The following is a 26,574-nucleotide window of genomic DNA, read 5'->3' as shown; positions in this document are numbered from 1 at the left end:
TGGTTCCATCCAGTGAAAATACCATGAAAATGCTTTGACAATGATTTAAAGTTGGTGGAGTTATCATTCTGGTCACATGCAAGAATAAAGAGCATGAATTAAGACCTGGGCAACTCTACAAGGAGTGTTTTTTGATTTTGTGTTCTAAACTGAAGTTGGTCTCTCGATATGCTGGTGTTGTTTAAATGATTCTTTTTTTTTCTGTGCCTATCTGGAAAGGTGTATCCCTTTTTTCACTGCTTAGGTGTTAGCTGAATTAACACTCCAAAGCTACATTAAAAAGGGTATATTATCACATATTGCACGGGCATATCACTAGCAACAAGTAAATCAAAGCCGTGGTAGAGAAAATGCGAATAAAACAAATATGGCAGCACACGTTCTCARACAGAAGGGTATGTGGAAGGATACTTGTGTGTAAAAGACGTCAGTAACCACAGCGCCTTGTCCCCAATGACACAGGAGGGAGCCGCAGACAGAGCTCCTGGCTGCGCACACTGGCATTTGTGGAATCCAAACCCGCGCGGTGCCGCCGGGCGAGGGGCACTCTGAGGGCACCGGGGAGCCCGAGCCCCGCTCGCAGCCCCGGTTGCCGGCAGCGATCCCCGGCGGGGCGGGCGCGGCTCAGCTCGGCTCTGCCCGGCCCGGCTCTGCCCGGCTCTGCCCGGCGGGGCCATCGCACCGCCCCGGCCGCCGCCCCCGCCCCGCCGCCGCCCTGATTGGGCCCGCGGGGAGGCCCCTCCCGCCCGGCCCCGCCGCCGCCGCGCCGCGCCCGCTCCCCAAATACACCTTGGCGGCGCCGGGGAGCGGCAGCGGCGCCTGCCCAGAGCCCCTCGGCGGGGCTGCGCGGCCGCGGGCACCCCGCGCCATGGTGAGTGACGGAGAAAGGCAGGCAGGGAGGGAGCGAGGGAGCGGCGCCCGGGGCGCGGCGAGGCGAGGCGAGGGGCGGCGGGGACCCTGGACAGCGCTGGGACGGGGCGCTGGCCGTGCCCGCGGGGTGCGGCCGGGGCCGGGGCTCTCTCGGCCGGGCGGGGGTCGGTGCGGAGCTCAGGGAAGGGCGGGGGGTCTCGGGAAGCGCTCTCCCCTCAGCGCCCCGAGCCCCGTTTGCGCCGTGCCCCGAGCCAGATGCGGGCGGGAGCGAAATCGGCATCGATTCGGGGCTGGAGGCGCTCGGAGAGCCCGCTGAGGGCTCCAGCCACGAGCGGTACTCCGGCGGCCTTTGTGCATTGCGAGGCTTTCTAAGAATTCCGGACTGCTGATGCCCGTCAAGCTAATTAAACCCATTCAGGCTGGTGTTACTACGTTGTGCTTAGGTAAGGTTTCTTATCTGGTTTTCAGAGCAATTTGTGTCATTCCACCTCATGAATTAGACACAAACCTGATATTTCATCGCATACTTGATGCTCTAACAATAAYTTAATTTTTTCATTTGCTATTCCAATTATTTTTTCCCCAGGCAGAATAAATGAGTCCCCAAACTGTGTTGTATTCATGATGATTAGCAGTTGTTCAGTCAATTTTCTTATCTCCTCTAGTCTCAGTTTTTTCAAGACTTTAGGCTTGTAATCCCTTTCTTAGTGAATAGGGTTGTTTCTGTGGCTAAAGTTCAGTGATCCTTACTAGCCTAGGTTTAGTAGTCCCTTTATGAAATCATTGTTATCTATAATCATGAGACGCTTGAAAAGTTTTTCTGTCATATRTAAAAGAATGCTTTTATACACTTTATGTCTTCTCAAGCTTGATCTAATATGCTGCTTCTAAAATGGCTCTATTTTCAGGGCTGGTCACTTATTCTGTGGATATTGTAAGATGGCTTTCTAAGTTCAARGGATGATTTAACAGGAAAAAAAGTCGTAAACAAGGATGTGGTGTGTCTATAATGCTGTATATGCTATTCACTTTTACTGGACTACTGGTTACACTGTGCTGCKTAGGGTGGTCTAAATAGAAATGGTCAGACATTTGCTATTTGGAATACTAGGAGGAAAACCGAAATTTTTATTCACTCAGATTTTCCATTATGAAGTCTCAGAATACAGAGCTTCAGAAAAATGTAACAGAGGAATTTTTCATAACAAGTGTAAGAGTTTAATTATATTTGTATGAATAGAACAAAGCGTTTTACTTATTTGGAAGTGGTCTAATCTTAGATTTTTTCCTTAAAACCAAGCTCCCTATGGAGCCACTCCCTTTTCTTGCAGCTAGAATTAAGAAGGCTTGTTTCTAAACTACAAAAAGCAGTCATAAGGAAGATCATATAAATGGGCCTGCTACTGTTGTAGGGTCAGGAACAAAAGGTGGTGACAACCTGTTCTGGGAAAATATTCTTGTAACAGACTATTCTTCATCAGAGAAGATAAGCAATTCAAACATCCAGAGAATGTGTGCAAATGTGTTACAAATGTTCTCTTTGTGGAGAAGTTTCTTGCTTGGATTGTGTTGCTCTGTGGTGCTACATATGGCCATATGTTCTGCAGGTCTGGTGACTGTTCTCTTTGCTTTGCCAGTAGCAAGAACCTTAAATGAACCAGGTGATTGTAAGGAAGCATGAGGAGTACTGTAGTGGTGATACAAAAACTTTGTGCTCCCCATTCTGAAAAAAAAAAAGCATTTGCTGAAATCTTGCTGATCTGAAGCAGGCAGGGAAAGTATGGAAGGAGAAAGAAGGAAAGCACATATTGAGATTTCCTTGTACTTCTTTTCCTGTGGAAATATGTTGCTTGCAGCCATTATGAGTCATGACAATGCAAGATCATGAGGCAAACATCTGAGGTAAAGGTAAGGAATTTAGTTCTACAGTGGGTTTTTTTCTCTTTTTTGACATCAATCAAATGTTTCATCATCTTCTCTCCCATTGGTTCACTTGCTGAGTACTCCCTTAAATTAATGAAGTTTTTGATGAAACACTAAAAATGAGAAGTCAAAGCTAGTGTTCATAAAAGTAAKTATTAAAGTTGTGTATATTTGTATTACTCTGATTGTGTTCTTTAAAAAATCTGTCTATAGCCTTCTATAACTGTCTGTTTCAAAACATCCCATAATGAAATCAAAATGTAAGTAAGAGTTGACAATAAAAGCTAATATGCCAAATATCAATAGCAGTCAAAACCTGGTTATGCCATGCCATAAAAGATAAAAAATATTGCTGCTATTATGAGTACAAATGCCATCTGTTTAAAATTCTGAAGAAAAAATACCAAGACTCAAAATAAGCAATCCAAGAAGCCAAGATAGAGTTTGTAGCAAACAGCTATTTTCCTTTCAACTGAAATAAGCTGTTAAAAAAACAAAGTGAATTGTGTCGTACTTAAAAAAAACCCCAAAAACTAAAAAATAAGCACCTCAGTAATCTAAGCAAGCATGTTCAACGTTCTGAATTATCAGCAAGGAAATATGTGTTGAAAGACACTGGCTGTATTTTGTGTCTTCTTCATAGACTAGCAACAGGTATTTATAAAAAAAAATTGAAACTTACCTAAGAAAAGTTCAGTATAAGTAAAAAGAAATACCATTTCAAAAGAGTTATTGGAAACTACAGGGCATGATTTAAAGTACTTTGTTGTAATGTTGAAGTCATTACATTTCAGCTTGCACATTTTATTAGCAAATAAAGTTTGAGCCATTGGAGAGCTGCCACTAGAGTTTCTTTGCTGGAATTCCTTGCACATTTTGTACTATTTACTTTTTAAAGGCCTTTACTTTCTATATGTCTTAAAAATTACTGCATTTATGTAGATGTTGCAATTTAGATTTACCATCACAATTAAGATTTTTAGCATTTGAAATCAAATTAGGTCAAAGCTCATATTTAACTTTATTTTGAATATTTTTTCTAGCATTTCCCCACCATTTGTGATATGGTTGTAATATGTATGATATATATTCAGCATGTTTTGCATGAATAGTTGTAGGAGAAGTAGAGATTCAAGTTTATTATATTTTTAAGTCAGTTCAGGGCAGAGGTTATGTTCAAGAAAGCAACACTTTTCAGGGCAGAATGTTAGTATCTGTTTAATTTTAAAATTACAAAAGGATTTAAGCATGTGCTTAAACTGACTAGGGCTTCTAGCTATGGTCTAAACAACAAATTATTTTTTTTCTAATAAAGGCAGCAAAATTTGCTAGAAGCAGCAGATTTTTAATAAGGTTTTTGCTTATAGATTCACCTGCYATGTGACAATTGACAAAAAACATGCTAATATCTATAATAAAGTTTTTTACTTGTACCATAGGTATTGATTGCAGCTYATTTGGTAATATGCTGTTTTTCCATTTTTTTTTGGTTGCCGTACTTGGGTGATACCAGTCATAGGTCAGTGCTTCCAAATGGCTCACCACACCACGTATTAATTTTTGTAGATGTGGTGGCTGGAGCAAGCTGGCAAGCTGACATCTGCTCTCTTTTTGTAGGAGTGCAGGTTTTACTGCTCTTAGTTCTTCTGCTGCTTCAATGACCTAAGCCAGAGCAAATACTATCTCTAGGGATTCATTTTACTTTGCCATAGAGAGACTTCACCAAGTCCTGTTCATCGATTCAGACCCCAAGCACCTCTGTGAGCTTTAGGGCCTCCACAGGCCCTTCACTCTTTATGAGAATCTCATGCTCTCAGAGCATAGTGTTTTGTGATATTCWCTTCCACTTGTTTTTCATTAATATTTTCTATTGTGTGATAGTTTTGCTAAGTGGAATAGATGCCCTTGCTAAGAATGTTACTGCTTTCAGATTTAATTGTGATGTTTTAACTGACATTCTCATTTGATTCAAATGCCCCTTCCACGGTTCAGACCGTCACTGATGCTTTCAAGCACCCTCCCTGCTACTTGAACTTGGCAGTCCTGTGGTACACATTATTCTTGATTTTACTGYTCTGACTCTTTAAATTAGTTCCTTTGTATTACTTATAGTCAATTTCTGAATTGATTTTCTTCTTGCATATTCACTATTCACACCTGAAGTAACTGTTCCAAGGGAATGGTGCCCTGCTAGTARAAGTATTCAAATGAGCCACCTCATGCAAATCATCTCCAGTAGGGTAACTTCTTACAAGGAGCACACTAAGCCCAGCTGATACAGAAGCTGTGACCTTATGTGTTATTTTTGAGAGGGTGTTTCTTTCAGGAGAGCCCATGTGTGTACTTCCTATGCATATGTGTCTGCCTGAATATGAACAGAATGCTGTGCTGTCCCTGCAAGGCCACTTTTCCTGTGCCCTAAGGCAAGGGGAAAAATGTCTGGAGACTTTCATTCCTGCACGGGGCTGTGGGGCACAGAGCTGTCTGGAACCCTCCCTTGGGATGGTTTGGCTATGCCTTGCACTTCACGCATGGCTATGCCCATTGATTGTTTCAGCTAAGTCCATAYAGAAAATAGGTCAGCCATGCAGTGGCTTAGGAAGAGAGCTTTAATTGTGTGGTTGTAATCTAGAAACTGGATGTGTGTGTCATCATGAAGGAGACTGGAACCTTTTCCAAAGATGYTATCAAGCACTGTGGAATCTAGCCCATAGACAGCTACTTGTATTACAGAGTTGCAGTGAATATCCCATGCAACTCATCCGATTGCTTCCCTGTGAATTAAGTAAAAATTTCTTGTTAGAAGGCAATGTGCAAGAATTATTATTTTTCCCTCCACAAATGGGAATTGAAAGAAACATACATTTATGAAGTGAATCTCTTTCTCAGCCCAGTTCTATGTTATTGAGAACAAAAATGTATCACATTTTTTGGGAGAATGTGTTTTGTGGGAATCTTCCTGGTGTAGTTTTAGAATGCCATTGATTCCAGAAAGTGCAGTAAAACTTACGGCTTCTGTGATGCCACGTACAGTAGTTGCTGTTAAACTCTCCAGTTTTTATGAATAATAGCACAGAAACAAGTCTCTCAATAGTATATTAGACAGAAGTGTTCTATAGTTATGACTGCCTTTCTAATGCTGACCAAGGTAAACGTGTGTTTAATTTCATTTTAACCTTGCATTTCACTTGGTCCCTGATACAGATGGAGACTGACAAAAATTGTTCAGGGAAAACTGATCACCCTCGTCGGCAAATACAGAAACTCTTCACACATGAAAGAGCATTAGTAAAAACCTGAATACAACAGAGGAACATCTCAGCAATATTTCTAATTTGTTACTTGGAAAAATTGAGTTTTTACATTTGCTCACAATTATTTCTATGACTTGAAAACACAAGACAATATACTCAGGTGCTGTCTTCTGGCTAATGGCGGGGGGTGCATCTGCTTACATGAATAGCTATGTTTTTCCCTGGCCCTGACTGCAGGCGCCCTGGAGCCTAAAATACTCATTGCAGTTCCTGTTTTAAATAGAACTGCTAAAAATGACAAAATTTCCATGTCTTCAGAGAAGGCATGTGTCAATCTAACTTTACTTTTTTGTTTTTGTGTTTTGTTTGTTGGTTTGTTTTTGACAAAATTGTGTTCATAGTTGTCTCTTGTCACTTTGTACTGGCAAGCTGAAAGTGTAAAACCATTTGCCTTCATGATGAGAAGTCTTTGGCAGACAGATAAATTGTTGAAACTTTAGTGAAAACTGAGCCATTAGTCCATAGAATTCACAAGGCATATTTAGAGGTAGGATTTTAGAATTTTCACATGGGAAGAATGGTGTGAAGGTAGGGAGCCTTGTGGCTTAAGTAACCTAGCACGGTTTTTGTTCAGTGGGGAACTGTTGKTTTTTTTCTCAAAAACTTCAAGAAATCTTGACAGAAATAGTAACAATTAATTGTGGATTGAATTAAATGCTTATTTTGATGCAGTTAGAGGCTCCCAAACAGGTTGCATGATATTAATAAGTCAGCCAAGGTGAAATGCCTTTCCTTTAAGGAATTGTGAAGCCTTAGAAATGACAGAATGACATTAAATCTGCTGGRTGTTAGCCTTGATGATTTCATGTGTCATACCTTCCTTATTCTGCTTGTATATATAGCACCTACACCCTTTTATGAATCCTATCTGCTAATCTATTTGAATTTTACTTCTGTAAAGTGTTTTCATCCCATYGTTGTTTTTTTATATCTGGCTGCCCATTTTTATAAGGTCAAACATGATTTTTTTAAATCACTCAGATGTATTAAACTGCCAAAAAAACTTGTGCAATCTCTTAATTTGTCTTAAGACATCTGGATTCGCTTCTTAGCTCAGCTGCAGTCTTTCTTTTGTTGATCTCCAGCATGCCTTATTTCCCCACTTATAAAAGAGRCATTGTTGTGCTCCCTTTGTATCCCATTTTTCTGCCTTACCCGTTCAGAAGGCAAACCTATCAGGTCAGACATAATTTTTTGCTGTAAATTTCTGTATGGCCCTGCAATTAATTGGAGCATTCTGGGTTGAAATAAGCAAGTAATAGGCCTACCAACAGCAGGAGAGAGAGAGAGAAGAATGCAAGGTATCTGTGGCACTATTTCTGTGCTAAGCAACCTGCCCAAAAATGAACTCACAGAAGGTTAAATAGCAGTATTTAAGTAYAAACAAAAGTTCTGTAAGAATGTTYGCATGTTGTGGCCTTGCTGACTGAATATTGAGACCATCTTGAATGTTAGAAAGTAATGAAATATTTACCTTTGCAGATTAAAAAAAAGCATTTGTGTGGTGGCAATGAAATAACACAGAGGACACCAGTCTTCAGTCTCAAATTAGGCACAGTTTGCAAAACCTTTTTGTTTATGTGTTCATGAAGCAGAGACCACATTTGTAGTGTGACACTGRAAATTTGCAGCAGATTTGAAAATTAGTATCAGCTTTGATCAGGATCAGGTTGACTTACCCTGTATGTCACATGCTCCCTCTCTGTGGGAGATGCAGCATGATAGCCAATTCTATGTGGAAAAAGTCATTGACCATAACAGCAGTGAATTTTAGAACCAAGAGAGGCATGTCTAAGTTCAAAGTGTGCAGCTATACCATGAGATTGAGATGGGCATCATGACACTGGCAGTTCTCTTAGCAGATTAGAGACTTGCATTCAGAAATGCCAGTAAAAACTGACTTTAATGGTTGCTTARTATGTGAAATGTGGTTTCATGGTATCTTCCTTTGAGTTTCTCTTTGAAAATTTGCAGTTCTAAGTAATAGTAAGTTCTAAGCAAAAATAGGTTCAAACGATAGAGGGGAATTAAAAGGAAAAAGTATCCTTTCAAAGGGGCTTTGAAGTGGTGAAGAGCAAAGACTCCTGATAGAATATAGGGTTATGATTTACCCCTAGCAAAAACTAAAACAGGWCATCTATCCCTATGTCTATGTTGGGGGCAGAATTTTGTTAGCAGTAAATCGGAATAGGAGAAAATAAGATAAGAAACTAAAATGAGAGAGTGGTAGTGGCAGAAAAGCATCTAATGGGGTTATTCTATTAAAAAAAAAAGGTTAGATTTTATTGCTGTTGTTGTAAGTTACTATACTGTAGATGGCTGATCTATTTAATACTGGAATAAATATGCCAAAAAAAGGCATTTATATGGGTTTATATAGCAAATGCTCAGTGTTTTCTTTCCCAACTGTTACACTACAGTAATGGAAAACACTCATAATCTTTAGTAAAATATTAATAAATGCATTCAGATCTTTAAACTTAGGTTTGGCACTAACCTTGTGTCTTTTAGCAAAGAGGCTGCATTWCTTAGAAATGCAATCCTAATGTCAGTTTAACATAGTATGGGCATCGTGGGATTTAGATGCCTGTTATAAATAGAGTTAAAAACCCAGAGCAAAGGTTTACAATGTGAATATGCTGCAAAGGTACTTGTGATACTATGAGAACTTAATTTCTCCATTGTCACAAGTTACTTGTAAAGTTAGCGCTTGTGTCTCGTTAAAGCTTGTCAAGTGCAAGAATTTAAAATAAATGTTTTCTATTTTCCACATCACCAAAACTGTAAACAGAAATGTCAAATATTTCTGACCCTGTGTAAGGGAAGACTATACACAGTGCAGCAGACTTCCTTTCCTCCCTGAATTGTTTTTACCTGTTGAGAGTATGYGCTCCGCAAGATTCATGGTGCTTCTGAATGCTCTAGAAAGCCAAAATGCTTAAAAATATTGTCTTCATCTTGGCAGGAAAATGTTTGTGACTGAGATACTACCTTTTTTTTGTCCTTAAACTTAGGTTTCTAGTTTACATCCTGTAGGAATTCATGCATMTCATTCCCTCCCTCTGCCCCAGCTATTCTTACGACTTCTCAGCCTTCACTCCYTCAGAAAAGAGGGAACTTGCTACATAGCATCCTCTTTCTGTGCACGTAAACAAGTACGGAGGTGCAACCTATTATTTGTAACATGATTTTTTTTTTCAAGGGTCCAGTGAACAATACTTTCAGCTTTCCAGTCAAAAGAGCATGTCTCTTCAGGATGATACTGAAATAACATTCGAAACCTATCTGAAGTACTTCTCTGAGCACATAATGCACTTGCTATGGCTATGCAATTTGATTTTGGTTCRTTTTTAGGTTTTCTGCTACAGTTCACCGTCCAGTTGCTCTGCTCTTTTCACCTCTGAAACAGTTGAACTGTTTTCTTTGCTGGCTTGGAGCTAGTATTCACAGCAGCATTACACAGCACAGCAAGTTCAAGACACCCTGTTGTATGGCTTCATTTTTGAAATAAATGTAAACTGGTGTTCAGTGRTGGATTTCCATTTTAGAGATTTAGAAAACAGCACATACAGAATGATTATTCTTTAACATTTTGGTGGGAAATAGTACTTGAAGRGCTTTCGGTGTGGAACAGCCCCTACACTTAAAATGGGCCTTAGGTCTCTGGGTAGCYGAAGTGTTGAGGCAAAGATGTTTATCAATTACATTTGATTTTAGTTTGGATTCTCAACAAAGTAAATCTGAGATGACTCTGTTGCTACTTTGGCTGTTGTTCCCATTTCAAGCCCTATCCTCCTGTGCAAGTTTCTCAAACTSTGTTCTGTTCTCATTGTGCCCAAGGACTGAAGCCCAAATCCTCCCAGCACTGAAGTGTAAATTGACACACCTTGAACTAAGAGTTGGGTGCCCCTACAGTTCCTTACATTCTGTGGTGGCACAGTGGGAGGAGGGTCTGGCTTGTGGTTATTGGTGATTGCTGACACCAGTGCACTTCCATGCAGCCTCACTGCAATGCAGGTCACGGCCTTCCAGTTAGCCAGGTAAAAAGTTCTTCCATCCTGGGATCTCAGATACACATGCAGCACTAAAYTGGTATTTCAGAAGGCCTAATGGAGAGAGAAGAGAGGTTCCTTATAGGCATGTTATAAACCACAAGTAAAATTWAAAAAAAGTACAATTATGAAATGAAACCTTGAATCAGTATCAATGGACCTTTGTGTTTCAAATCAATGCCACTTAAAACAAAATACTAGAAAATAGTATAGGGAATGCCCAAAATTAAGTAGCTTTTACTTCTTTATTAACACGGGGCAGCCTCATTAAACAGTGCTGCAAAACAATGTATGTCATTCCCAGCCCCCCAATACATGACAGTGTGACAAACTCGTGAAACTGGAAATTGGTTCTTTACAGCCGAATCAAGGTGATAAACACATATCCTTCCTTAACTGTGCAACAGAGAGTAATGTATAACCAGCAGATTTGATTGAAACACAAAAACAAGAAGCAAAAAAATGCTGCTAAAATCGAAAATACTGCTGGAAAGCTCCATGAAATTAGCATGTCAACATGTTCTGTAGGCTGTACTTCAGATTACAGAAAATTTTTGTGCTAAAAACCTACAAATCTTCAGTGGATTTGTAGTGATCCTTTATTCTGTCTGTATCTCCCTTCTTTTTATCTCACATATAATAAAGAGCAGCACAAATTGCAAAATAAATTAGAAAAAAAAATAGAAAAAGTGGAATCTGAGAAATGGAGATAAGCTTCCACCTTTCAGACTTCATTAATACTGTGATGTTAACACTGTTGTAGGCAATGCAGTTATTCAGGTTGTGAGATGAAGAAATGTGGGTAATTCTAGGTACCCTGCCTAGAATAACTGTAGAAAGATTACCCTGTGGTTCATACAATGCACRATATGTGTATTTACCCTATGAGAGAAAGACCTGAGTATAATGCACAAGAAGTCACAAAAGTTGTTCATGGGAAAAGCAGCAGAAAATTTTTTATGGTTAAAACACATTTAATTTGCCTCAATAGTTAAGCCCTGAATTTGTACCTGAGAGTAGAGGCTGGCGATTGATATGTCTGATAAAAGTTTCTGCACTGTTCTTTGTTATCCTTTTTTAGGATTTCCACTCCTCTGTATCTCTTAATCTGTTTAATCTGTGTTCATCTGAAACACCTGCCACAGAAATCGGTAATTTCAGTGGAATTTGCAAGCACTGCAAGTTAAGCATCTATTTCTGTGCCAGTCTGTAACCAGCCCTCTGGCACAAAAATATCCAAAACTGAAACACAGTTTCAAAATGCTGGATAATTTTATTTTTGTGGGATTTGAATATTCGACTTTGATATTGTTACAAGAAGCTGCAATTCAACAGCAAATGTGCTTGAATCATTATAATGCATGGCTTGAAACAAGCTAAATCTTTTTAAATATATCTGTTATAACTGGAGGAGCAGGACTGACCAAGGCTTCTACTATTTGATATGTTTTAGCTATAAGGATGTATCTTTTTTTTTGTTCTTACTAGTGAAGGTTTGGAAAAGTAGCATTATATATAATTTATTTTCCTTTGCATCATGATCAATACCTCAGTGATCCTCTGATTTTCACTGCATCTGTTATTAAAACAAAAAGCTACATTTTAATGACTTGTGAAGTTTCTTTATAAAGAAACTCACATTTCTGCATTTTAGTAACCTGCTGTAATTTAGATATGTCAATGCTGAATATCACATAAATATTTTCAGTTTACTTTTTCTCAGGGCCATATTTTCACCTCACTCTTTACATCAAACTGCCACCAGGGACAAGGGGAATTTCTTACACAATACGTGTTGAACATGGCATTTATCTCTGAGTTAATTTTGCATTCCTTCTCCCTGCTGCTTTCATTTGCATGTGCTGACTTTTCCTGTGCAAAAGTAATCTCAAAGACACTGTGCAATTTGATTTCTTTCACATGCTTAAAAGAAGAGTTGAATAAATGGAACGGAAGGATTTGAAAGATCAGTAGCTGTGATAACTTCAGCAATTGCACTGGAGACAATAACAAGCATCACAGATTGAACATTAAACAGGAAGCCAAAATCTGCTTCTGGATTTGTTTGATTTTTAGTTTTGTTACTGACGTGGTATACACTAACGGCAGGTTAATGCTGGTCATTAAGTGCTTATTTGTTGTGATTAACAGGATTAATTTCTCTTAATACTACATGTGCAAGTTCAGTATTTCACAAAAGATCTCACCTTTGCTTAGCTTCATCATTTTAGTGAAAAAAAGAAGCCTGTATTTTTAAAGACAATGTAAATTTGCATATTTACCTAGCTATCTCTGCTTTAAATGCATATACTGCTGTATTTTGCAGACGAGTTTTAGAAAGAAACTAAACAATGTACTCAAAGTGGTATTTTAATGTATTCCTACAGTATTCAGCCTCACAGGATGTGCTGATAATCTTTTCAAATGTAAGATACACTGCTTTTGTGTACTCAAATCTTTTTTAGAAGAGCAGATTTTGAAAGAGATGGGCTATGAATAACTGTATCTGCCTGTACCATTGTGTGGAAAATGACAGGCCAATCAYTGAAACAAAAAAGGAAGGTGCTAATTTACAGTGCACATGGGCTAAATCAGCAATTCCAATTATTTTTAAACATAYTTTGTAGCAGAAACCATTTGCAAGCATTTAATCAAAAAGGAAGGTGTCTTCTGGTCCTACCCTGCAAATGCCAYGGAAGAGAACAATTGGGAAAGTAGCTGATTTCTCTGCTTCTTTAGGACTGGGGTTTTTTGTTTGCCATGGGATCTACCTAAGGCAGAATCACTATCTGCATGATGGCTGTGAAAACACCCCTTCACCCATCGGTTGGGTTTACTAGGCATCTTGGATCAGTATGTTTTTTTCAGAAAAAGTACAAGGATATGACCTCAATGCTGCAGGACAAACCACTTTTGCTAATTAAAAGTTCCTGTTATTACCTTCCCATGCATAGTTTTTAACCTTTCTGTAATCTCAAATGACCTCAGTTCTGTGATTATTGCATTTGCACACTTAGCTGCAGAAACCCAACATTAAAAAAGCCAAGGTCATGTTTTGGTTCAAAAATAAGAGAACATGCAAATCAGTRTTTCAGTGACAGCAGTCACAGACCTTTTAGCTTTAATCCTATTCCTGCTATAACCAGAAACCTGCTATTGGCTTCAATGGGAGCTGGCATGAGTGCTTAGCTGTGAATAAATATGAAAGGTAGTTGTCAGTGATTTTCAGTGTGAAAATGATTTTGTAGATGCTGTAAACAGAAGTGACAGGTGGCAAATACCCAGTCAGAAAACTCTGCAACTGAAATTTGCTAATGAAACACTTCTTTCTACAGACCTAGTTTTCAGACAGTTCTCTAAGATCTGTGGAGTTCATGGAAACTTTTAGTACTTTTATTTATAATACTTTTAGTACTCTTATTTATGAAACTTGCTGTTCATTATAATTTAAAGCTGTGAACACAAAGGGAATATTTAACCATATGCACGCACCATCATTAGACACTGTAGTTAATGTTTTTTATAGCTCTCCAATGCTTCAGTATATTTGGGGAAATAATGCTTATGCCATCCAATGTATCAGTTGCATATACAGTTACTCACATCAACTTCAGTGAATCAATACGTGCAGGTACAAATCTCAGCAAGATAAGCATCTTTCAAGAAGTAGGGGAAATTTTTTATCATCTCTTAAAAGATCCTTCACAGTTAATCCAGGTCATGGTGCTCAAATGAGAACTTACTTCATGCATTAGAAATTTGGAGTTTTCAAATAATTTATTGTTTCATTTATTGTGAAAGATGCAGCAATCCTAGCTAAGTCATGAGTACTAACTAGATTTCATTAATGGTGTGGAAAAAAGGTTACTAGATTTAACTTCTATTACAAAACAGTGATCATTTTTTTACTTTAGTTCCTCCCAAAAGGCATTTTTTTACTTATGAAATAAATAAAAGTCAGGTTTTGCAGACATTTGAAGTTAAAGGTGCAGATAAATGAGTGAAATGCTATGATTGCTAAGTTTGAGAGATTGAGCTRTAACTAGGTATTTGGAAGGAATCAGCAAGCACAACAATTAACAATGATTTCATGTTCCAGACCTACAGTGCTTCTCCTTTTGTGGATTCTAATTAAATTCCATTGGCTTTGGGCAAGACTTTGATCTTAACATTTAACTCCTGCTGACTGTCACGACCACTGCATGTCCTCAGGACAAGTTTTAATTCTTGAAAAGAAGACACAAWTTTTTTTTTCTTAGCTTTTCTCTTACAAGTTTTATGAAAGTATTGTACTTTCAGGGACTGCAAATGCAGATTATACTATATTTAAAAATATAATTTTTTAAACTGTGAGAATAAAATAATTTTCAGATGCTTTAAATTGCTTTATCTTCACTGTAGCAGTTCCTCTACTTCAATTGCTTCCTCATTTGGGCACCTGAATCACTTGACGTCTCATCAGTTATGTCAGTTCAATATCAGGGTTTCTCAAAAAATAAATCCAAACCCAAAAAGTGAATAATGTGTTGTGGTTATGTACAGCGGGTTGTTTCTAGTGTTTGTGAGGTATCTTTAGCTGTGCCTCAGGAAAGGTGGCCATGAGCAGTGTGGCTCCAGGGCTCCTGCAGTGTCAGGAGGCCGTGGCCCTCAGGGGCAGTATCTCCATCCGAAGTTGCTTAGCTGGGGGTACAAGCCCCGCTGTGGAGTGGGGTGAGGGTGTGCGGATGTGCCGCACCCAGGGCTGCCATTTCATCCTGAGCGTGTGACGGAGGAAGCAGAGGATCAGGTGCTGTGAGCCTGCCTGCTGGGCTTGCTGTGGAGTGTTTTCACTGAGAAGTTTTGACTCACAGGAAGAGAATATTTTTCCCACGCTGTCTTCTCAGCATGCCTCCCTGTTATTTGGTCCTAGCATAGGAAAATATTTACCCTATGAAAGTACTTAATGTGATACTTAAAATGGCAAATATGTATTTTATCAGCAACATTTGGGAATCAGTCCTTCTTTTATCTACGTGCCAAAACATGGGTGTAGTAATTAAGGTTCCCCCCATGCTTTTAATTGAAACCAGAGATGTGGCTGCAATATAACTTTCACATCTGGAGTCTGGGCTTMTCCCAGGGGTGTATTTGGATCCAGGGACTTGCTTCAGACCATTACAGGGAAATGAGTCAGTCGCAAAACCAATATAAGAAATTTAGTGATACTTYAAAATTAGGATTTTGCCCTGTCTTCAAGAACTTTTGTTTCAATATTGAGATGTAGTGTTTGGTGTTATTACATAAATGCGAATATTTTAGAGCAGCAGAAATGTCTGTCTCATGACCTTAAAATAAGACATGTTAGTAGTTTTGAAGGTGACATGTATTCTGTGATGAATTACAACACTGAATTTGGATACACTAAAATGTTTGGATGGTTAAAACAATGATTGATGGGTGTGACTTGTGTTATTTTATTGTAGTTCCTTTATTATCATTTACTTTGTTTGGGAATCACTGCAGTTCCCCTAATTCAGTCAGTTCTGTGGTATTTCCTTATTACCAAAAGTATGCTGTGACTTTCAGAAAAATTTTGACTATACTTCTATTAGAAATGGCTCTAAATAGAGCTGTCGGGTGATAAAGACACTGGAACTGGGCTTGCATAGCACACAATGGCAATTAGTGGTTTGGGGAAAAAATGGTAGAAGACAACTCTGAAAGGGCTCTGGGGTAAAGGCAGATCAGAACCAGGACTGACTTGAAAGAAAGGGTGGAAATTTTGGTTGAACAAGCAGAAAAGTTAATGCCTGGCAAAGCTTTTGGGAGCTGGAGTGGAATTTGAGATTGCTGAATCTAGTAATTTCTAGTAAATTATTGTGAAGTCCACTGTTCAATATCATGTCTTATCCTGATCTGTAGAAAGGATAACAACCTTTTCATTATTTACTGCCTTTGCTCAGGTAGTGTACTGTGCAAAACCCTAAAATCTTGGAGGAAAGAAAATACTTACTACTTTGTAATGTAACTAGAGCCTGGGTCTACACGAGGATTGTAATGATTTAGGATTGAATGGCCACACATATTAGGGGGTTTCTAGACCTCAGCTCCTTGGCTTTGCAGTTCCAAAACGAAAATGCTTTGAAGTTGTGTGTACCCAGGACATGTTGAAGCTAACAATGAAGCAACCAATGAAAGATTAACTTATTTGCACAGGATTTAATAAATAATAATAATAAGACTAATAAATAATAATAATAAGACTAATAAATAATAATAAGACTAATAAATACTTCCTTCAACTTCTTAAAATATGAGCTTATATATTGATGTGTACTTGAGCTCTTTTCTCTTAGTATTTTAGAAACCTCCTTAATATCCTTGGAAACAGACCAATCACCAGGACTGATTTTGTTGCTACCCGTAGCCCTTGAAGTAGAAAAAATAAGATGCAGATACTGTCCTTCATATTACTAAGACATAATTATCAGATTTAGTTATTTTAGCTGTCTTTATCAGCTGATAGGCACTACAGCTGAAACAGCAGTGAGCTGCTACTGGTAGTGTGGGTGCTGGGTCCTACCCATCTCACTAGAAGCTGGTTGTGTTTTGCCCGTTCATAAAACTTGCAGTTCCTGTCCTGCTCTCTGCAGAGGCACTAATAGGCAAGGGGCAAAAGGCAGTGATTTCTGAATCCCACAGAGATCTGAGCTGCGTGGGAATAGCAAGCCTGTTTCTTACATAAAGGCAGAAGTTAACAGCTGCTTCTGTGAAGGCAAAGGCTTCCACACCACTCCTGTAAGTGCTGCMATCATTCTTGTACTAGAGAAAGTTAACATTCAGTCAGCCCTGTCTTTTGACTGCTGTAAAATAAGCTAATTTTGTTTAATCCTTGGTCAACATGCAACATGCTGCATGAACATGCAGCAGTTCACCTAACAAAATAAWATGTATGATTTAAAATTTAAAAATTACCTATCAATAATAGACCATATTTGGTCTTACTCTAAGCGAAGGACTTCTCTTGTCGCAGAGAAAAGTATTTAATGTTGCTTCTAATTTTTATTCCGAGCCCATAAATTAAGATTATAAACTACCTCTAGCTGCTGTTGACAAGTGGTATTGCTTAATTTTTGTAAATGGCTGTGTTAATATTAGGGTTTTTACTGTGTGATTGATTCATGAATCTGTATTTCATGACAATGTCAAGAAATGTTGTAATAAAGGAAATACACAGAAGCAACTATCCCAAATAAACACACAAGAACACATTTTTACTGTGAGACAAGTATAGATGTAAACTTAGAATGAAATGTTTGTACAAAGCATTTTGAGCAGTGTTAAGTTATCTTGCAGCTATGACTATATTATGTAAAGTCCTCTTCACTTTTCTGAGTGGCACAGTGCCATGTTGTACTCAGTCAGACATGAAATAAATTGGTGGCTTGTAGTTTGATCTCACAGCAGATTATTGAATTTTAATTTTCAGTTTGTTTCCCAAGGTAACTATGACATCAATTAATATGGCAGAGATGGAGAATTCACATTAAATACCGCTGCTCCCYTGGGATGAGCTCTTGCAAACCATGTTTGGAGAGGACTTAAAACCAGTAACTTTTTTCATGTTGTTTTTTTTTGTTGTTATGGTCAGCAAATGTCTAAAGACATTGTGAACAATGGGAGATGTGGTGTTCCTCATTCTTGAAACACATCTGCAGATTTGGACTTAACCTGTGATGTATGCTATYGTCTCTCTCATTTTTTTAAGGTCCATTATACTGCTGACATTCCTTCTGTAATCTCTACATAGGGAATTCATTATCTTTCTCCTGTCAGATCTTTAACACCACTGTCTAATTACTATACAAGTGAAACATTTTCGTATAACACARTAGACTTTTTTTCCTGAGTATTAGTTAAATTAAGTGCAAGATGCAGTTAGGATACCAGATGCCAACTTGATGTTTTAATAAAGGAAGACTTACTCTATACATAGAGGGTTTTTTCAGCACCTGAATCCTCTGAAGTGTCATGGAATCAGGTTTTCCAGTAGTTTATTTAAAGATGTGATTTAGAGGGTTTTGTCATTGCAGAGGTCAGGGAGAGTTTTGATCTGACCACAGCTTGAAAATWGTTACACCTATTAAATTGATAATGGCTTTGAATTGGGATGTTTGTTATCAAAGAACCATACAGTTTGTTTCTGGGTAAATGAGAACTTCAGGATTCTTAGAAAATGGCTCTTCAGAAAACTTTCTTTAGGARCTGTGTCTTCATTGTTACGACTTTAAAGATGTGGTGCTGGTTTTGTACAACATTATTATTGCTAGAAATCATGGATATCCACTTTCTTGCAAATCGAGGATAATGGGTACATAAATAGCAATTGGCAGAAGCCCAAGGTCATATTAAGAGCAAGGGCAAAGATTCCAGTCCCCACCAGGGCAGGAAGAGGCTGAATGTAGGTGTGTTGCAGCACAAAGGATGGCATCACAAAAAGAAGCTGCAGACACAGTAGCTGCATCCAGCAGCTTTGTCAACTCAGGGATCTTCACAACAGTGCCCATTTTGCCCCTGAAAAGGTCTTGTCCCGTGAGCAACTTCTGGGACCTCTTCTTCYCACTTGGCAGCTTCTGGAGAATTTTCAGGTGTAGAACAATGGCATCACTTCTTTTACAGAACTGATTCTGTCTGCCTGGATATTTTTCCTATCACAATAAATGTAATTTGATTAAGATACAATATGTTAGCATGAAAGTGAACCGCAAATAGTTCTAGATTATTTTTTTATAAAACAGAGAAATAATTTCATTAGCTGAAGAAAAGCAGCCAAAGAAACAGAAAACCCATCAAAGCCATTGGTAGCTCCCAAATGTCATTCACTTTGTTCTTAGGTTAGTACAAATGCAGTAAATATTTATTATCTAATTCAGCTATTAGTTCGCTCCTACATTCTTCACTAATAAACCTTTTTTTAAGACTGTTTAAACGGCAGCATGTAGAATTGCAGTGTTGCATTCCCTGTGAGATGTTTTAAATGTYTAATTCTACATTTTTCACCAAAATATATTTCAGAGATTTTTTCCTTTCAAAGCACTGATATACTTGTCTTAAGAAGTTTTAGTAGTTATTTTATAAATTCAAAATTTATCTTGAAATTTGAGGCCCAAATTCAGCAAAGCACATAGGTATAAATGTAAGATCCATCAGAGCCATATTTTTTTTTTTTTAGCTTTGACAATGGTGAATGTATATATTATGTTTACTTCAATAGACAGATGAGTTCAACTACAGAAAATACGTTTTCTTTTCTGCTTTTCTTTCTTATAGTATGTATAGTATGTAATGGATATGTAATGGCTTCTGAATAAAAAATCTCTATACCTCTATATATTTATATAAAACAACAGCTTACAGTATCAAGTGTTGGGTATATTTATGTATTTGGAATATGGTTCTTRCTTTAAGTTTTTCACTGCCTTATTTGCAACACAGTTATTCAGCAGTAAAAAAATGAAGCATTCCTGATGTCCATGCAGCAGAAACAAATGACTTTCTGTGTAAAAACTGAAATCAGAAAAATAAAATGTTRTGTAAACATTCTTCAGCCTCTTGTTCTTAGCATTGTGTTTATTGATTCTTAAAATAAGGCATTAATTTTGATAGATRTCCCCTAGAACCTGGCCTGGTGCCATCAGTGTAATAGAATACTTTAAAGCGGCTTTTCTGCCAAATACTTTTTTCAGCAGCAGATCCAATCAAAGTAGCTCCTGCTTATTTCTCCTTTTATTCCTGTCATTTGTGCTGTGTCTGCAGCACTACTCTGCTGTGCCATTCATTCCAGCTGTTTCTAAAGCAGCAGCTGATAACCTGTATCAGGGAATTAGTTATTTTTAACCCTGATACAGTTGCTGTGTGACCCCAAACRCCCTCAGGGTGTCTCAGGGGCAGAAACAAATGGTATAGTGCACGGGCTTATTAAAGCCATAGTGCCTTTGAAAGAAATAGTTGTTTCTCTGGAGAGAAAAATGTAACACTTAGCTGCTTCCAGAGTTTCCAAAAGCTCTCGAGGATTATTTTTAAAGAGTATTATATGAGCATGAGAGGATCTGATTGAATGAGATACAGTCAATAGAAAATGAAAGGAAGAGTTTTTTTCAGACTGTCTCACTGAAATAAATCATCATCACTAAACCATGTCCCTAAGTGCCACATCTACACATTTAAATATCTCCGAGGATGATGATTCTACTGCTTCCCTGGACAGCCTGTTCCAATTCCTGAGCACTCTTTCTGTGAAGAAATGTGTCTTAAAATCCAGTCTAAACCTCCCTTGTTAAATCTGTAGGCCATTTCTTCTCATCTTGTCACTTGTTGCCTGAGAGAAGAGACTGACCCTCACCTTGCTACAGMCTCTTTTCAGGCAGTTGTAGAGAGCAGTAAGGTCTTTGCTGAGCCTCTTTTTTTTTTCCTGCATAAACACACCCAGTTTCTCCAGCAGGTCCTTATAAATCTTTTACCCCCGACCCTTCACCACCTCTGTTACCCTTGTCTGAACATGCTGCAGCACCTCCATGTCCTTCTTGAGGGTCCCAGAGCTAACACAGGGTTCAAGGAGTGGCCTCACCAGTGCTGAGTACAGGGGGACAATCACTGCCCTGGTCCTRCTGGCCATACTATTCCTGATACAAGCCAGAATGCCACTGGTCTGCTTGGCCACCTGGGTACACACTGGCTCATGTTCAGCCARCACCCCCAATGCCTGGTCCTTTTCTGCCAGGCAATTTTCCAGTCACTGCCCCCAGCTCATAGCACTACTTGAGGCTGTTGTGAACCAAAGGCATGAACCATCACTTGATCTTGTTGAACCTCATATGATTGGCCACAGTGCATAGATCCATCCTGTCCAGATCCCTCCGCAGCAGATGAGCATTCCCACAGAGCCTTGTGCTGCCTGCAAACTGACTGAGGTCCTTAATCGCCTTGCCCAGGTCATTGATAGGGCTGGCTCCAATACTGAGCCCTGGGGACCCCCAGATGTCAGATGCCAATGGGATGTAACTCCATTCGCCAACACTCTTTGGGCCTGGCCATCCAGCCCATTCTTTGCCTGGCAAAGATATGTTTGTGCAAGYCCAYGAGCARCCAGTTTCTCCAGAATGTTGTSGGAAATGGTGTCAAAGGCTTTRAGTCTGGGTAGACTTCAACTTTTCCCTCCTCCACTAAGCAGGTCACCTTTTCATGGAAGGAGACCAGGCTTGTCAGGCAGGAGCTGCCTTTCCTAAACCCCTGCTGGCTGAGCCTGATCCCCTGGTTGTCCTGCATGTGTTGGATGGTGCTCAAGATGATCTGCTCCACGACCTCCCCTGGCTGACTGAGGCTGACTGATGTCCGTCTGTCAGGCCATACCCACCCTCCAACTGTGCTTGTGGATGGATCTACCTTAGCCAGCCTCCCATCAACTGGGACCTCCCCAGTCAACCAGGACTGCTGGTAAATAATGGAAGTTGATTTGGTGAGCTCTTCTGCTGGTTCCCTTTATACCCTTGGGCGGATCCCATCTGGCCCCATCGATTTGTGTGTCTTAAGTTGTGTAGCAGGTCACTGGCCATTTTCTCCTGGATTATAGGGGCATCATACTGCTTTCTGTGTCATCTGTAGGGCTTTGGTACTCTGAGGGGAACTKTTCTTGCTATTAAAGACTGATGCAAAGAAGGCACCAAGTACCTCAGTCTTTTCCTCATCCTTTGTCACTGTTTCCTCCTGCATCCAGTAAAGGATGGAGATTCTCCTTTGCCCTACTTTTGTTGCTGATATATTTGTAAAAACATTTTTTTGTGTTTTACGTCAGTAGCCAGATTAAGTTTTAGCTGGGCTTTGGSCCTGTAACAAATGGAACCAGTATTAAAATTAAAAGTGCAGCCCTTTTTTAATGGTTGTTTGCTAAACATCACCTTCAAAAGCATAAAAATCCCTTAGTGTTTCCAAGYAACTGCAGTTGTGTGGTCAAATTCCCAAGATGTGAGTTGTCACCAGTCAGTTGTTTTTACAAGAGACTCTAACCTTTGGTGTTGGATGGTTTACTGTTTAATAAGTACACACTAACTTTAGTCATGTTTCTCTWGTACATGAGGGATATCTTGGATAGCAAGTAAATTTAGATTTAAGAATTCATAACTAATCTGTTCCATTGTGCCATATGAGGTAGTTTTTAATTGCTGCTTACAAAGAATTAAAAAGTTTTCCTAATTGGAATTCCACTCTTTCAGAAACCTCATCCATCAATGTGACCAAATATGTGTCAGATAAGTCCTCTGCATTAATCACTTTAATCCCAATTCATGCACGCAATTTGAGTTACCTGAATCACTGAAGTCAGTAGATATTACATGCTTAAAAGGGCACATGAGRTTAAGTGCTTTCCTGAACAAAGTCCTCAAAAAAACATTATTTTTAATGTATTTAAGATAAAACTGGTGCATCATGGGAATTTAAAAGAGAAAATAAACTTTTGTAATTGTTTTCTTTCTTGTTTTTTTTCTTGTTTTGTAGGGGCACAATTTTTTTGCTGTGGTGATTTATAGCTACCAATAATCTTCCACAGTGGTTGCCTTATCAACTTACTATTCTGGCATCTTCTGCTCTTGTTAGTAAACAGAARACAACTATTAAACGCAAAGCCAAGTACTCTTAATCTCAAGAGAGAGACTTCGTACAGTATGTTCTGTACAAAACTGAAAGACTTGAAGATCACAGGAGAATGTCCTTTCTCCTTACTGACTCAAGGTCACATTACTGAGGAACATGACAAGGACTGCACGGAAAACAGTTCTAGAGCAGCTCTGCCCATCTGCAAAGAAGTCCATGAAAAAGATGGTCAAGGAAACCTTCCGCAAAGGAAAACAAGCAGAAGTAGAGTGTACCTGCACACACTAACTGAAAGTATCTGCAAACTCATCTTTCCTGAGGTAAATAGATACTATATAATAATAAAAAACTTTAATAGCATTTATTAATAGATTTTAAAAGGGCATTCTATGCCTGCCTTTAGATGTAAACCTTTAGAAAGTTGTTTTGACTTTGAGGTTTGTGTTCTTAGGTAGTTCTCCATGGTTTAAATCCACTTCCATTTTGTCTGGATATCATTTTTGCCCACAATCTATTTTGTACACACCATTCCTTCCACTGTATTTCCCTTCTTTTTGCCTTGTATTTGCAACCTTCCACTGATATTTTTAATTGTTCTTTTAAAATCCATCTATTTCTGTAGCATTTTTTTACATGGAGGTATAGTAATGGAAATTCTGCTTTGTTATCTAATTGTGTAAATTATGTGGTCATCTTACCAATTCACCTAACTGAATCGAAACTGCTAAGTGCATTAGTCATTATCACAAAAAAATTAAAATAGCTGTTTCCATCTGCTATGATGTTAATCTCCTGCCATCCTATTTTTAAAAAATTACTGCTCATGTTTATCAGAAAGATATTCTTATGTCTGTGCTCAGCTTAACTGAAARCAGGTCCAGTGCAGGCTTGCTTGAGTGGAGATGAATACCATGGTTTATCTCTGTAAAAAGAAAATTGCAGCTCCATGACATTTAACTCTTGGCCTTGCCTTAAATTCAGTGGAGAGTTTGAAGGAACTGACTGACATACGTTGGGACTACAAAAAGCAAATGGACAATTCTGCACACTCATTTAATTACAATTCCATTACTTGGACATTCAGTGTGCCTTACTTAAAGTGCTGGAGTTTTGTTAATACTATTTGCAGATCTGGTTATGCAGGATTTCATCTATTACCCATTCACTAAACCTCTAGATAATTAAGTTTTGAGAAAACGCTTTTTACCTCTGCCGCATTTATATAGATTGAATGCATCCCTTTAAACCTTCAAACTGACCTTTAAATTTATAAAAAAGAAGACTTATAACCCAAAAATGAACTGGCAAAACACCCATTTCAGGATATGATTGCTGTATTGCTTTTCTAATATATAGTTATTGGTGGGATTTTTAATAATGTATTATTTTTTCTCTTTAAAGAGTAGTATAAATATATTTGCAGTTGTCTATTTATATAATCATGATAGGTTAGTTCATCCACTGGGACAAAAGCTTTGCAAAGTGAAGATATTATKTCCATGTACCCTAGGAGCCACTGAAGTTCAAGGTTATTGCTGCTGCTATTTACCATTATTCAAGTCATATTMATTAGAACTTTGTCCAATTCTGTCCTCATGCTGATTTGGGGTCAAGCCCTAAGCATCTTCCTAATCCCAGTTTTCCATAAAAGGATTTTGCTTGTTTAGAAACATATTTTTCATTGCTTAGATTCTTTACAGTACCTTGCTGACACATCGTTGAATAACATCATCTTCCAACTGGAAGCTCCTTAACAGGAGGCTGCATCATGACCCCTATTGATTCATGAACTTCTCATGGAAACAGTGAGCTATGCATGGAAGTCCAGGAAATAGTGCATCCAGACAACGTTTTCATTAAATCTGAGATATAATGTAGTGCATGTTGTTGTTTTATTTGCTTCTTTCTTTACAGAAATGTAGAGAACATTGCTCGTATATAAGCAATGAATTGGATGGAATTCCACTTGCTGTGTCAGTTTCTACACCGATGTAATTTATGTTGTGTCCATATACATGGTATGGTATATGGTATATACATAGATAAGTATATACATATCTAATTCACTTTAGATTTTCGCTTGGAAAACATTTCCAGAATATATTGCCTTTCTTTCACATGATGTTTTCTTTGGTTGTGCAGACTTTCCTCCTGAAAACACAAAAAGTAAAAGATGCAGTAAAAGTTGCTAGTTTCTTCAGGGAATGATAACCAAAGAAAAGCCAGGCCACAGGAAGCCTCACAGCCAAATTCTGTTGTGTCAGTACAGTACTATTCTATGACCCTGTCTGTGTGGGAAGTTTGGGTTTTGAATATCAGAGACTTGCWCAGATATGACAGCTGTACTGGCCCTAACAATTTGAAAAACGCATATTTGGAAAGTGTTCCATCTGTTCCAATTAGGAACTGCATAAAGGACATGGAATCATGGGATTGAAGTAATTTAAGGCAAATATTCATTATGCTTTAAAGTGTCTTTTATTAGAGAATTCTTTTGCAAAGGTTATCTAGTGACTAGATTCTCATCTGAAGGATATTTGGGGTCATGGCATACACAGCCAAAATTATTCTTTTTCTTTAAAATAATGGTTCTAACATTGTCTTTAAATGCTGTAGTCGTGAAAACATAAAAGTAGGTAATCTGAGGCACAGAGTGCTACACTGATCTTTTATAGCTGCAGTTAAAACTGTCGCCTTTTGCAATTTCTGTCTTGACACTACAGAAAATTGCCCTGCAAATGAGTCTGACTATTAATATCCCAAGAAAAGTTATTTGATGTAGGATTCACTTTTAACTGTGAATTGCTCTGGGCATAATGCAGAATATAAGTGGCTTTTTTTTGTTAGGACTTTCTGTTTTAAACAGAAAAGTTTTTTTTTCTACATATTGCATTCATGGTACTGTGGGGGGGGGGGTGAGGGGGATTGTGTAATAATAGAAAGCTGGTTACTTATATTTATTTCTTAGCAACACGGTCTTTATTGCCATCTGAAAACCTGGAGGTAAAGAACGTCACTGTATTTAAAATACACAACCACTGGCACATATGAGCTGAGGGACCTAATTATAGTGGTACTGGAGCTGAAGAGATGAACATAAAGTCAACCCCATAACCACAGAAATGACATGCTGTTTCTAACAACAATACTGTGTTGAAAAAAAGTTGTTAGTTCCAAGATGGCAATGTAATTCTGTGTATAAAGATGTTATTATCAAGATTCAAATTTCAGCAATGACATACATAAATATGACATATGTATCTTTTTCCCCAGTTTGAAAGGCTAAATCTTGCACTTCAGAGGACACTTGCAAAACACAGAATAAAAGAAAGCAGGTATGTAAGTGTAATGGGTGCAAAAATGTTTTTCAGACAGTTCATAAGGACTGGGAATGGGGTGGTGACTGGGCATCAGGACTTCTGGAATTTGTTTTCAATTATCTTGTCAGACTGGTGTGCAACATTCCATGTAATGTAAGCTAGTAATGATTTCGTTTATTTGAAAAGGTTCACAAATATTTATATCACTCACAAGGTTGACTTAATGGGCAAATTTAGCTGTTTGTACAGGGAAACAGGCAAGGACTTCGGAGGAACTCAGATTTCTTGGTCATAGATGGAACAATAGACACGGTTGTAAATGGATCTAGCTCAGTGCTTCTAAGATCCCAGAGAAAGAGTTTAAATATAATTAGTATTACACAAAAAAATTTGATTCCTGATAGAGTGGACAATCATACACTACAGRTACTGACATGGAGTTTTCCTGAGCTCACTTGCCTTCTGTTT

At 38.4% G+C, this 26,574-nt stretch overlaps 1 protein-coding gene across 2 annotated transcripts in view; it reads left to right on the top strand.

Moving 5' to 3' along the window:
• The first annotated feature begins 787 nt into the window (after positions 1-787).
• The window catches only part of GUCY1A1 (guanylate cyclase 1 soluble subunit alpha 1), a 35,965-nt gene continuing 10,178 nt past the window's right edge, over positions 788-26,574 (top strand). Inside the window, exons 1-3 of one of the 2 annotated variants that reach the window (XM_057375903.1) lie at positions 788-871; positions 22,691-23,106; positions 26,060-26,121. In XM_057375903.1, the coding sequence (XP_057231886.1) occupies positions 22,858-23,106; positions 26,060-26,121 (311 nt within the window). In that variant the 5' untranslated portion in view covers positions 788-871; positions 22,691-22,857. The other variant, XM_057375911.1, reaches the window with a different exon arrangement.

Source organism: Malurus melanocephalus, unplaced genomic scaffold (genome assembly GCF_030028575.1).
Source record: "Malurus melanocephalus ecotype Western Australia unplaced genomic scaffold, MMel_1.1 scaffold_9, whole genome shotgun sequence".
Taxonomy (NCBI): domain Eukaryota; kingdom Metazoa; phylum Chordata; class Aves; order Passeriformes; family Maluridae; genus Malurus; species Malurus melanocephalus.
The sequence above is the reverse complement of the archived record's forward strand: the minus strand, read 5'-3'. Positions and strand labels throughout refer to the sequence as shown.